The sequence below is a fragment of the Tiliqua scincoides genome, chromosome 1 (assembly GCF_035046505.1).
Source record: "Tiliqua scincoides isolate rTilSci1 chromosome 1, rTilSci1.hap2, whole genome shotgun sequence".
Classification (NCBI taxonomy): domain Eukaryota; kingdom Metazoa; phylum Chordata; class Lepidosauria; order Squamata; family Scincidae; genus Tiliqua; species Tiliqua scincoides.
Window position 1 is genome coordinate 305,673,013 of NC_089821.1, and position 14,318 is coordinate 305,687,330.

General features: G+C 46.4%; 1 protein-coding gene across 1 annotated transcript; it reads right to left on the bottom strand.

Annotated features, from left to right (window-relative positions):
* Positions 1–485: 485 nt before the first annotated feature.
* ZBTB1 (zinc finger and BTB domain containing 1) lies at positions 486–14,086 on the bottom strand. The gene is made up of 2 exons (XM_066612321.1): positions 13,826–14,086; positions 486–4,068 (listed from the first exon to the last, which is right to left on the bottom strand). The coding sequence occupies exon 2, from the start codon at positions 4,046–4,048 to the stop codon at positions 1,925–1,927; it is 2,124 nt and encodes a 707-aa protein (XP_066468418.1). The 5' UTR covers positions 4,049–4,068; positions 13,826–14,086; the 3' UTR covers positions 486–1,924.
* Between the last annotated feature and the right edge of the window lie 232 nt (positions 14,087–14,318).

Below are 14,318 nucleotides of genomic sequence, written 5' to 3' on the forward strand. Positions count from 1 at the left end.
ACATACCCTCTTTGCTCCTGAAATCAGATGCACATGTGGCCTGCTTTATGTACAGTTGAGATAGTACTAGATTCAACTCTTTAAATATGGATCTATCACATCTAGTTTGACTCATAGTCACCTTATCAGCCATGTGGCAGACCAACCCAGGCTGAAGCTGGCAAGAAAGTGTGTGCAGAGATGAGATGTGTAAAATACATCCACTTGGCAGGCAGGACAGTATATATTACTGATAATTGCTATAGCTCTTTCAGTGTGCATGGTGCCTCATTTCATTCTGCCAAGCAACCCTGTTCACAAGGTCAGTATTAGTATTCCAGTTTGACAGAGGAGAGGAACTGAGGCACAGAGACAGGGATTTGCTCATGGCTGCACAAGTCATCTGTGGCAGAGGCAAGAGCTGGGCTCCAGCTCTCAGGTCACACCTCTATCACCTGGACCACACATCCTCTCACAGCCTAGGATAAAGTTAACACTATAAATAAAGAACAAGCAGAATCCACTTCAAGATTAAGACTGTCCTGGTGCACAAATCCTACTCAGAAGTCCCACAAACTACAATGGTTTTTATTCCCAGGTAAATGTGTATAGTATTGCAGCCACAATCCTATGTACATTTACTTGGGGGAAAGCCCCATTTTACTCAGTAGGACTTCACTGTGAGTAAATATACCAGGCTACATATCCTATTAAATGGAACATGTTTTTTTTTTTCCACTATCTACCCAGGTGTCTTTGATTTCAAAGTAATTTAAGTGCTCTATTTCTTTCTGGATTACACTTCACATGTTTTAAGACTTGCCTGTGCTGGATCAGTACAAGTATTCTGCTTCAGTATGGCTGAAGATTAACATTAAAATCACACACACCCCACAAATAACTCTGTAGCAGGCAATTTCCTTACAAGTACTGTCTTCTTCCTCATAGTCATCCCACAAGGGAATGCAGAATTAACTTAATTGACCCAGGGGGCTATGGAATAGAAGATGCCAACAACTTCAGCACACCAGAGATGGCCTGTACTTATAATAAATCCATGTTCACAATGATCTCGGAAGCTAAGCTGGGTCAGGCCTGGTTAGTACTTGGATGGGAGACCGCCTGGGAATACCAGGTGCTGTAGGTTTCTACCATAGTCTTTCGAGACTGAAGGTTGCCAACCAATTCAATACAGCAAGGGGCACTCCAGCCATGAGACTGGCTGGTGAACTTCAGGTAGCGAACTGGGAGTGGTTCAGATGATGAATCAGTTCAGTTCAGATGGTGAACTGTGGGTGCGGGTGAGGACAGGAAGCTTCACATGGGCAGGAGTAGTGAGGTGGGGAGTGAAATTTTGAGTGGGGCAGAATTTGGAGGTTTAGGTGGTGGGTTGATTAGGGCTATCCCTAGCACAGCCGATCAGCACAGCCATTGATTTCAATGGGTTTAAGATTACTCAACTCTCTGTTGGGACTGTGGCCAATGGTTACATCTTGGCATTAGCCTGTCCCTGCATATATTAACTTCTGTGTAATCTAAATGTTCACATGAAGAAAAGAAATAACACATTGGAAATATAAGAGCAGCCATCCTATGTTGATGGGACTGAGAAGCTGTTTAATAGAAGCCAGTGACAGGGTAATACTACAGTGTGCTTTTAAAATCTAGAGTTTAAAAATAACCATTTGATTCATCTGTATAAACAAGCAGAAAGGAAAAAAATTAAGAGACTGACATGAGGCAAGTGTGAAAATGCAATAATTAAACAGTTGGTGCTTGTCAACGGCATATGCTTTAGGAGCCTTAATGAAAATGCACAGGATTTAAAGGCTCATACAAAACCAGGCATTTCAAACAGGCCATTTCTCTTATATACTTTTTTTTTGCCTTGCTTTGGTGCTCCATTTGCTCTCAGCTTTAGTTCTGGTTGGTAAGAGATTTGCACTCATGTTCTTTTCAAATGCTTGGCGTTATAGTGAGACCTCATATCTTTCCTCAGATTAAATTTGGCTCCACAAACACCACATGTGTACAGGTGAACATCCATGTGTTGCTCGAGCTGTTCATTATTTGGGAAAATCTGAAAGCAGACCTGGCATATCGTCTCTCCTGCTGATAGGTGGGATATCATATGTCGTACGTGATCATGTTTTCGGAAGTTCCCTTGGTCGCAAATTGAGCAGACATACCTGGCCATGCCTTTGTGCATATCATTGTGAAGGCGCAGCTGACGCTCCCTGAGGAACTGCTTCCCACATGTTTGACAAACAAACTGCTTCTCCTTGGTGTGCACAGTATAGTGTTCCCGTAAGTGACAACGCTGATAAAACCCTTTCCCACAAAGACTGCAGAAATGCTTGCGCCTATGATCCCTTTCATTCTCTTCCATAATGGCATTCTTGAACAGATCTTGCTCCAGGCAGCTGGATATGTGTTCCACGACCAAGTTTTCTGTTTCAAAACGGAGGCCACAGTTAGGACACCGGAAAGGGAAAGCTGAATCTCTGTACAGCTGGTTTCTTGGAAGGCAGTTCATCTGAAAAGGGCCGTCCCCAAGCTCATCAAGCATCTCCACGTACATCATCTCTCGAATTTCAGATTGTTCCTCAGGGCTCTCTTCCAAGTCCGTTTTCTCCTCTGCACTCCTTAAGCTGTTGGTACTCAGGTCTTGGGGCTCTCCACAACTCTGTGCATGATCCTGCAACTGTCGGCCTTTGACCAATATCTGCCCACATTTCCCACATGCACATATATTTTCTATGTGCTTGGATAAATAATGAGAAGAGAGATCTTCTTCTGTGATTGTCAGCCCACACAGCTCACAGGACTCATTTTCTGAACCCTCCTTGATGGCACTGACTTTGCTGTTAAGGACCCTGGCATTTCGAAAATATTTCCGAGCATCTCCACCAGTGGGTATCTGAGGTTTTAAAAGAGCCTTTCTAACACTTCTGTTTTCATTGACTTCCTCCTCAATGTAGTACCTGTAAACTGGCTCATCATCGTCTAATTCATCATTGTCAGTGGATTCGTTGCCATCTGTAACTTTGATAATGTTAAACTCTCTCAGGTTGTCAACAGAGTTTTCATCTGGCTCCATCTTGACAATAATCCTTTTGGTCTCAGTGGCTCTACTTCGCTCTTCCCCTTGTGGCTCCAATGAGGCTGTGCTGCCTTTGCCACTGGTTACGTTTGATGCTGGAGATGAAGATCCATCTCTAGCTTGACTTCCCTCTCCTGTGAACTTGTCCAACTGGGAAGACAACATTTTAGGAGAAGAGCCTTTCTCGCTGTTGCTTTTTTCAGCTTCCAAATACCTGGCATTCTGATAGGAATGCCTGTTAGTGCAGGACATGATGTGCTCATCTAACAACCGTTCACAGCTAAAACTGAAGCCACAGCCATCACAGGTAAAGCTTCTCCCAAAACGCCGCGAATTGGACACTCGGTCTTTGGTGCTTGAGAGTTTGGACATGGTACTCCTTTTGGAGCTCTCCACAGGTTGCTCACGAAAGCTGCTTAGCTGCAAAGCATCGTCGTCACCATCTCTGCTCTGGGATGTGCTTACGGTTGAACTTGGTGGCTCTGTGCCCCACCTGTTTGCTTCACTCCCATTCTTAGCCAGTGTGTCTTCATACATCCGCACACCAAAGACCATTTTACTATTTTGAGTGCTGGAAGCGGAAGAGGAGCACCGTAAACCGGAAGAGTTCGTATCTTGGATGTCTTCTAAACATTCCGGCACATTATAGAGCTGTAGGGAATTCATGGCCACCTTGAACTGCTCAAAGTTTGCAGGGGCCGTCATGATTTTCCCTAAATACATAAATTGTAAAATAAGATCAAAGCATTCAGCTGTAATCTTCATGTTGCTGAGGTTCAGCTGTGCAATGCTGTGCTGCTGGCTCATGAAAAACATCCTAAAGTAAGAGCTGCAGGCTGCCAATACTGCTTTGTGTGCCTGGAAGTATATATCATCAATGGCAATGCAACAGTCACAAAGAAATCCCCACTCCCTTTGATTGTTGAGCTGCTGAAGGACATAGTTGCTGTGACTGGTCCTTGCCATTGTTTTCTTGAATCACAGCCCTGTGTAAATAGAAGGAGATAAAAAAGAGCCATCAGACATGTTTTGTCAATTCAAACCATGAAGGTCCCAACATACCCCTGGGTGACCTTCACCATTTCCTATGCTTGCCAGGGGAAACTGTAGCCAATGCAATAATGCCTTCTTCCTACCCACCCCCCAAAGCAAGTGGTCCTTGACACAAGAAGACCTATGAGCTGTAGGAGATTTCAGGAAACCTGGAGAGGGAGATCCTGCTGGATGAACCACAAGGAATTTCATACCCTCCATTTCACAACAAGAATAGGGACTTTGGTGTTAGCACCAAAGATTACTGCTTGAGCACTCTCCCCATTCTGCTGCCTTACAACACACAGGGCACAATCCTAACCATGTCTACTCAGAAGTAAGTCCTATTTTGTTCAATGGGGCTTACTCTCAGAAAAGTGTGGTTAAGATTGCAGCCACACTCTTATATACTGCAGAAGGCTCTTCTCAACAGGCAGCATGATGTATTGATTTCATCTTCAATAGAATCTCTCTTACAATGATTTACAGAGAAGAGGATGTTTGTTCTCTTGGTTAAATATATACAAGAAAAGCATAGTTGTCTGCACGTTGCTGGCCAGTGATAAACATGAAAGGGCAGGTTGTGTACAAGATCTTGCCTTGATGTCCGTATTTACATCTGTGTGCACTGGAGACAAAACTTCCCCAACACAAATTTAATTTCTGGAGAGCTGGGGCAAAAAGAGTTGAAACCCACAGAATTAGAATTCTAATAAAATTTTAAAAGCTACCCCCAAAAGTCAAAATAGGTCCAGGGCAGGACATATATAAGTTGTATTGAAATCAGTGTAACTTAGGACCTGGCTACACATCGCACTCACCACAGACAAGAAGTCGCATGTAAGCCAAGCTCCAAACAGGTTTCAAGTGTTTATACCTGGCCTGATAAATCCAGGGGCTTCGTACCACAAGTCAATCACAGGGAATGATTTTATACCATCCCTATTTCCTTCTGCACTAGGAGAGGCCTCTGGAGTCCTCTGGGGAGGTAGGGTGTCAGACCACTGATATGTGTGCATGCTTACATCTATGTACAAATCCTAAAGCAATGGGAAACCTCTGGGGGTACTTTAAGCAGCAAATACAGTTGAAAGCAGGAATCGTCCATACTTGAAATTCATGATAAGACAGAGATGGATGGCCATTCTGTTTTTCTTGCTAAGCAAGTAACTGATTATGTTTTTAATTACCCCACAACTGGGAAAACAGTTGCTACCCTGTCATGTGACAAAGGAATGGCACTGAGTTCTCACCTATGAGATGCTGAAAAGCTTACTTTCCATCTTGGAGGGAGATCTGCAAACTACGCCACAGCTAGCAGCAAACATAGGATAACGATCAACACAGTTCTACATACAGCAGGAATATCACATACAATATGCATATTTGTGGCACACACAGTATGTGTCAGCCCTTGATAACAGCCAGGGCTGTAGCCACAGGAAGGTCTTTTGGGGCCTGACCCTTTCTGGAATATTCTAGGCCCCTTCCTGAATGTTTAGCTTTAACTTGCTCCCACTTTACGATGTTTTGGCCAATGAGAACAAAAAAAGTAGAATGAACAATAAGCACCAGGCATTTGTTTTTAAACTTCATTGAATTAAATTTTATTTTGTTAATGCTGAATACAATTAAATAGCTTCAAACATAAAGCCTTTGGGGCCTGCATTCATCCTTTCTTTTCAGTGTATGCTAAGCCCCCCTGCCCAGTGGCAGACATCCCATTATGTTTAATGGGGCAAATGCCCCAGGCGCGAGCCTCTAGAACCCTGCGGAAGTCTCTCTGAGGCTCCCAAAGGGGTCAGAAACAGTTTCCCCGGAAGCACAGTTTATAACATCAGGGAAGCTTTAGGAAGCTTCCCTGAGAAGGCTCAGGTCATGCAAGGCTCCATGAGTCTCAGGAGAGGGGGGGGTGGATTTCGGAAGCACAGTTTATAACATCAGGGAAGCTTTAGGAAGCTTCCCCGAGAAGGCTCAGGTCATGCAAGGCTCCATGAGTCTCAGGTGGGGGGGGGTGGATTTCCGCATGGGGCTGGGGAGATCTGCCACTGCCCCAGCCAACATTTCTGGCTACAGGTTTGATAACAGCAGATGCTTAGAGATGATTTAGCTGCCTGAGCATGAAATTCAGAGGCATCTTCCAGCATCTCTCATATGGGATTGAGGAACATTATTTTTCCTTTTCCCATCCCAACTCTGTTGTGTAACAGACATGCCTTCAGGCAAGGTCGTTTTATCTATGTACAGCATCTAGAAAATGTTAGGCATTTTATACATGCATTATTATATAGTTGATGGACCACTGAAGTGGTCCTGGGGGAAAAGATACAGTGCTACAGCCAGACCCTGAATTTAGAGTATCGCATAATGTGCTTTTGTCTTTCTTTGAGAGTGAAATGAAAATGAATTGATGCTTTATTGAGATTATTAAATTTAATATTAAATTGGGTGCCTATTTGTCCATGAAGACAAATGTTAGAACTAGCATGAGCTGTAAGTAGCTAAGATTTGCTTTCCTCATAAAGTTAGGAGACACACTTTGTTCGCTACTGGAGGAAGCAGGGAAGATGCTTAGACAAGATAAAACTAATGAGGTCTTCCTACCCCATTGCTGGGAATTCCTTTGGAATTTTAGAAAGGCATTTTTATATGTAAGAGGGCACAGGCACCTTCCCTTTCAGCCAGAACCCCACAGAAGCCCTGTAACTTTACTCACAAGAGCGTTTCATTTGTGAACCAAGATGTACCATGTAACTACCTCATGCCAGGTCAATTCCCTAAACAAATTTCATTCTCTGGTTTTGCTTTCACCCGTTATGATGTATTTATTTTGTTTAATGCTTTTTTTTAATGCTTTATAGCAGTGGTTCCCAAAGTCCTACTCGGACTTTGGGACCACAGGTAAGTATGTGCGGGGACAGGGCCTGGTGAAAACTGGAAGTGTACTCTGATCCCCAAATGGAGCTATTTTGAGCATCAGGGAGGCCCACAGAGGGGGCTGTGGGCCTCCTGGACCCTCCCCAAGGCCAGCGGGACCCTGCAGGTAAGGGGGAAAAACCCCTGGGTCCACATGGCGCAGTGATTGCTGCAACACCATCGGGGGCACCCATTACTGGGCCACTCTACTTAAGGGGGAATTGCACAGTTTTGGTTCGCTGTGGTGGGTCACGACCCACCACTTTGGGAAACACTATTTCATAGTATTTTAAACTATGTTGGTAGCCACCCTCTCTCTGAAAATGAGGTGGGATAGGAGTCTTTTGAAATAAATTTCTCTTGGAGATACAGACTATCTTGGTGGAGAAACAAGGACTGTCAGTCTCTGATGAAGACAGATTTGCCACCAGTCATCAGTGGAGATACTGCAAATATTCTGATTCCTAAGAGTGAAACAGAACTGGCCTGTTGCAGAATATGTGGCCTGGCAAATAATTCCACAGAGGATCCAAGCCTACATATTTTGGTCATTGATGGCCTGAAGCATGCAAAAGGAGCCAGCTCTTACCCACTTTATAACAGCTTTCCTCTCTAAGGCAGAGATTATTCTTCTTTCCCACAGGCAATCAGATAAGTGGTTCTTTACAAATCTGCTTGTGTGTCAACGATAACCTGACCTGTGGAGCACCATGTCACTATCCTGGCCTCAGCGTTCATGGGAGTAGAAGGGGAGGCAGGAAGGAGTTACATTTGAACTGTTGGAACTAAATTTAACATATGATAGGGTTTTGTGTTTTATTTTAAAGCTAATGTGCTACTGGTAAGTAGCAACAGGGTGGGATTTTAACTTGAGACAGGAGGCCTACAAACCTTCTTGGACTAAAGGGTGTAATGTGTGCACATTCCATACACATACAAGTACCAGAATGTACTAATGAGAACTGGTGTATAAAATCAAACATACAACAAAAAAACCTGAGTCATTCCAGAGCCTGTTGTAGTCTGTCTAGAATGAGAGTGAGTGTATACAATAAGATTTCTATTTACAAAAATTGACCTGAAATAAAATTTGCTAAATATTAACTTGTTTTCCGTTAGCCTAACACAGTATTTCTCAAACTTTGGGTTGGGATTCACTAGGTGGATCACGTGGCAATTTCAGGTGGGTCCCCATTCATTTCAATGCTTACAATATTTTATTTTTAATATATTAGACCTGATGCTACAATGGTATGTGACTGCATGTTACAGATCTGTTAAAAGCCTCTTAAAAGGCTACTATGTATATGCTTTTAACAGTGATAATCAATGAGGCTTACTCCCAAATAAGTGTGGATAGGATTGCAGCCTTTGAGAAGTTTGGGGAAATTTTTTTAAACAGATCAGCAACTGCTTTGGGAGGGTTAAGAGGGTTCTTTTGAAAATTCTTATTCTAAAAATTCTTATTTTGAATAATTTTTAAACTTATACTTATTGTAAACTTCTAATTTACTTACTTAATTTGACTTAATTTTGTCATATGGGAGAGTGTTAAAAATTTCCCTGCTTGATTATGTAACTTCTGACTATGACATCACTTCCAGATTAATGACATCACTTCTGGTGGGTCCCAACTTTTCTCAAAAGTAGGTCACAGTATTAAAAAGTTTGAGAACCACTCGCCTAACATAATTAAAAATCCTGAAACCTCAAGAGAGGAAGCAGCAGCATAGACCCAACCTTTAAAATAACAAGGTGGGCTATGGCCTACCCTGAATCCCAAGTCTGAATAGTGAACTGGCCTTTTAGCTCTTCCTAATAGTACTCTATCATATTCATATCCTGCCCTTTCCCAAGAGCTTGGGGAAGCTTGCATGGAGGTCATTTTATTTTCACAACAATCCAACGAGGCAGATTAGGATGATGGAGCGTATGAATGCATATAGATATAATAGGAAGAGAGAGCTCAAACGACATTGTTTTTATAGGTAACTGTGGCATGCCAGCAAAACAAATGCTGGTGTGTCATCATGGCTAGCTGCCCATATCTACTTTCCTTCTCTGGTCATAGAGCCAACAGGGAAGAGAAAGACGCTACATCAGTGTTCAATTTGCTGGTGTGCCACAGCTCACGTTGGAGTTCTCTTTTTATATTTTGTCTGCATGCATCCCTGACGTGCCTAAAAGCACTGGTGCTGTATCACAGAGGGTGACTTGAACCTGGAATTCCCTACAGGCAAATACAACACTGCTGAATTGCCCCATGAACAACTGAGCAGAAACCAGGTATCTCAAGTGCAGGACTTTTGTTTAACATCATCATGAAGTCACTGGGAAAGGCTATGCAGGGATTTGGCACACTGCATACAATACAGTATCCTTGGATCCTGATAACACCCAGCTTTCTCTCTCTTTTCCACCTCAGCTTGGTCTGCCTCTTCCCCCCATATTGTTCCTCATCTTCAGAGGCCTCGTTCAGCTTCTCCCCTCCAGTGCCTCAGCAGAAGCAGCACATCTGAAAGGGCAGTGCTAAAAGAACACAAATCACACTGGCCACCCTTTCAACAGTGGCACCTCAGCAGAAGGGGTGCTGCTAAAAGGGTGGCCTGCAAGATAACTGGGCTCTCACAGCACCACCTGTTCAGCAGTGCCGCTTCTGCCAATGGGTCACTTCAAAGCTCAGCGGCCGAAAGCAGCTCATGATACTAGGAGAGCCCAATTATAATGGAGGCTGGACAAAGAGCTTCCATGGCCCATACCCAGCCTGTGGGCCTTATGTTTGACACTTAGGGCGCAATCCTAACCTACTTTCCAGCACCTACATAAGGGCAATGCAACTTATGGGTAAGGGAACAAACATTGCCATACCTTGAGGAGGCCTCTGTGACTGCCCACCAACTGCTGGATGCAGCACATGTCCCACTGGCACAGCTATGCCTATGCTGGAAAATTGGTTAGGATTGCGCTCTTAGATTGCAATCCTAACCACACTTTCCTGAGAGTAAGCCACATTGAATAAATTTGGACTTGCTTCTGAGTGGACCTGGTTAGGATTGTGCCCTTAGACACTTTTTCATCCACTGCCCCACATTCACACAACACATAGCCCTCCTTGAAGTTAACTCACATATCTACACAGGGGCCACAGTTCCATAGCAGAGCACATGCTTCGCATACAATAGGCTCCCAGGCACAATCTCCAACAGCTCCAACTAGCAGTACTGTAAAAGATGCCTGCCTTAGTTCCTGGAGTAAAGCAGGCAACACTGGATTGGATGGACCAATGGTCCAACTCAGTATAAAGCAGCTTAATACCATATTTTTTATTCTGATAAAGAGGATGCCCAAGTTCCTCTTGCCAGGGATGCAGGTGTGTTAGAGTGGCATCGAGCAGCAGTTCAGCCATGCCTGCATATGCATGCACAAAAGAATGGCAAGGAGAGGGGCTTTAACTCTGAAATTCTTTACTCATTTTTGTCTGGCCCGCAGGTGTACACATTTGGTCACTGTTGCGTGTTTGCAACGTTGGGCAAAAACGGCTTAAACAATTGGGCAGAAATGGCTTAAATAAAGAGAAATCTTTAAAGCCAAGGAAGCTTCTGAGTCTCTTCTATTTTCCCTTCTGCAGTGGTTGCCTAAGCAGCAGCTTCGGTTCATATGCTGCTCATGACATCATGTGACTTATTGGTTTACAACAGTTCAGTGAAGCAGCAACAGACACGGGCACTTGAACACACACACACACACACACACACACTAAATGCAATGAGAAAGTATTCTGGGGAAATGGCCTCTATCTGAGAAACTTGTCTGGGAAACAGAAGGGATCTTCGTGTAAGCTTGTTATCTACAGTATAGTCTTGCACTCTCTGCTTCTGTCCTCCTCTCCTACTCTCACCCACTCACTTCTCCATCCACTTATGCAAGAAGCTACATTGGAGGCCATTTTAAGTATGGACTTCTGCCATGGTATTTGCACAATTCCCTAGGCACTACAACTTTGATTCATCTAATGTGCTAAGACAGCACAGGAACCATTTCCCAGGCTGCATGACCCCAAGGACTCAAATATGGGCTAGAGGCCAATTTACATAGGAAGTTAAGAGCAGTTCTGAAGGAACACACGCAATGGGCCAGATTGTATAAAACTGCTCCCTGATTCTGCTCATGCGTGCAGAAAGGAAGAGTACCAGGTCATCTGGATGTGGGGCTGTAACATTCATATATAGCCTACATGTACAGGATATGCCCAATAAAGGTATTTCTTACCCCAGAGCAGTAATCCATGCAGAGGCACAAAGGGGCAGCCTCCTCTGAGAGTAGGTACTTCTATTGTGCCTCTGCACTAGAACAGACTGGATCAGGCTGACACAGCAGAATTACTGCTACTGCAGAGGCTGATTAGAAGAAGGCAGAGCCAGAGCAATAATCACACATGCACACACAAGTAGCCCTTTCTAAGGGCGGATACTCTGGACCACAAGGAATCTTTAAATGTTGTTCTCGCTGAACACCAGCTGTTCCCTTGTGGCACATGACTGTTCTACAACACATGGTCTAATGCACTGCTCTAGTGACACACTTTTAAAAAACTGCACATGTAGGAAACCGAGATAACATGCACTCTTTGTCCAGCCAAATTAGTAAATATATGAACAATCTTTTACTATGACTGTCCTTTTCAATTGTATTTTCCTCTGCTTTGGTGAAATATGCTGTGCCACTCATGTTTGATAGTGACAGAGCAGGTCTCCAAAAAACAGGGCAATCAGGTCAAGTAAGTGCACACTGGCAAGGGTGCTTCTGGGATGTTCATACTACATGCAGGCACACTCAGGCACCACTCAAAGTGCTTTTGAGCCTCTTCCCCATGGATGGTATGTGTATGTGAAAGACAAAAATACCATTTTAACTGTGCTTATATTCAGTTTTTTAAGTGCTAGAATATTTTTTTCTAACCAGAAAAGTTTTTTAAGTGCTAGAAATGTAGATTTGCAGTTACATCTCAAAGACTCTGCATTTTTGGTGCCATGTATGGGTCAAATCCTATTCAATTTTCCAGAGCTGGTACAGTTGTGCCAATAGGGCATGTGCTGCATCCTGCAGTTGGGGGGCAGTCATGGAGGCCTCCTCCAGTTAAGGGAATGTTTGTTCCCTTTCCTTGGGGCTACATAGCAGCTGCTATGGATAGGATTGGGCCCTGTGACCAGGTGTATTCCATCTAAAGCATATATTTAGTCCTCCACTCACCACTTTGCATGAAGTTGTACACAGTTGGAATAGATTTCTAAACACTGTACAATGAATTCTCTTTCCTGTATGGAAGTGTTTAGGCAAAAGCTAATTTCACCAATACCCACTTCTTCAGCTTTCCTCCTATGTTCGGCTGAAGCTGACAAAGTAAAGGCAAATAAGTTTCACTTGCGGGGAAATTTCACCCCTTGAAGTGACAAGGCCTTTGCTTGAGTCTTCAGGTTGACAGGAGAGCAGGGCTGCAAGAATACAGGTTGGATTGCATTTTCTAATCACAGGACAGCATGGGCCAACATCCAGGACAGACAATGATCCTTCCCCTACACTACCTGGAGGGGGCACAGTAACAGTTAAGGCAAAAGCTGAGAGCAGAGATACTGTAATGAACATTAACTAAACTGACAGGCAGCAAATTCAAGTCTTTTTCAAACAATGCACCCTTAATTGATGAAAATCACTGATGTGGGGCTGGCAACTGGCTCAGACCTGGTCTAAACAATGCCCACCCCCATGGCCAGTTCCCACTAAACTGGGGGTCATCTAGGGCCCAGTCCTGTCCAATTTTCCAGTGCCAGTGCAGGCATGCCAACGGGGTGCACACTGCATCCTGCGGCGGTGGAGCAGTCATAGAGGCCTCCTTGAGGTATGGGAATATTTGTTTGCACTGCGGCTGCACGTCTGCTGGAAAGTAGGATAGGATTGGGCCCTAACTCCGGCATCACATAGGATTCCCTCCCTGGTTCTCCTTGGGAATGCACCTTCACACTCCCTGTGGCGGAAAAGAAGTTGGAGGGCATTCGTTTAAATGGGCGCATGGAAAACCAGTCCATCTAATCCTACTAACCAGAGTAGTGGAAGCAAACTTTTGGGTGGGAATGTTGTGCAAGAATAGATCTGGGCGCACTTGCCCCTTCCCTGCGATCAGTGGCGTAGCTAGAGAAGGGCAGAGCACCAAGTTTGGCAGGGGGCCTCGCTGGGGCGTGCAAGCGGGCCCTCCCCTTCGGAGCCTCCATTCGCCTCCGTTTTGCTCCCCCGCCCGGAATGGCTCCGAAGGGGAGGGCCCGCTTGCACGCCCCGGCGAGGCCCCCTGCAAAACTTAGTGCCCTGCCCCCTCCAGCTACGCCACTACCCGCAGAACCTGCAGACGTGTTCCTCTCCGCTCCCGCTTCCCAGGATCCAACTCCTGCCGCCAGGCGGCCGCCGCCGGGGGCGCCCTGCTGCCTGGCTCCCTCCTTTCTGGTCCGATGGCGGCGTAGGGCGAGAGCCACATGGCTGCAGGGAGGCCGGGGAAGCAGCCGCCGCCGCCGCCCGGGACGCCAGCTAGGAGTGGCCCGGCTTGGAAAGCCCCGGCGGCAGCAGCAGGGCAGGCGCGGGACGCGCTGGCTGGCTGGCGCTTCCACGCAGAGCCCGTTCCCGCAGCGCGCGGCCACTTCTCCCCTCCAGCCGCGGGAGGAGCTGCTGGCGGTGCCGCGGCTGCTGCGCTCCGCGGGGCTCCCCGCCACCCGCGCGGGCCCCCCGCAGCCCGGCGCGCCCGCCACTCACCCCAGGCGTCGAGCACTGGAAGGCGCCCCGGCCGCTCCGCCGCTGCCTCCCGCCGCTGCTGCTGCAACAAAGGACTTCCGCCCCCGGCCGCGCCTGCTGCTCTTGCAGCAGAGGCAGCTCCGGCTCCGCCGCCGCCGCGACCGCACTGAGCCGGACCCCTCCCCCCGGCTGGCGGCCAGCGAGCGGCGCCTGGCCCTGCTCGCTGCGGCTGGTGCAGCCGCGGCCAATGCCCAGGCATGGCGCGGCGGGCGCCCGGGCGCCCTCCCCCTTCCCCCGGGAAGGAATCCGGGCGCCCCCCTGGCCGGCTCCGGCCGTGCCCGCAGGGTCGCGCGCGCTCGCACAGCCGGCTCCAGGGAGGCAGATGCCGCCGCCGCCGCCCGGGTACGCGCGTCTAAGAGCGCTGGAGGGGAACTGCTCTCTCCCCCCCCCCGCATGGCAAGGGATGAAAACGCCCATTCCTGTTGCATAGACTAGTAGAGCACTGTCCTGTGCG

What these genes read in the sequence shown, in the direction of transcription:
- ZBTB1 (XM_066612321.1), bottom strand. Translation starts at nt 4,048, where the DNA reads ATGGCAAGGACCAGTCACAGCAACTATGTCCTTCAGCAGCTCAACAAT.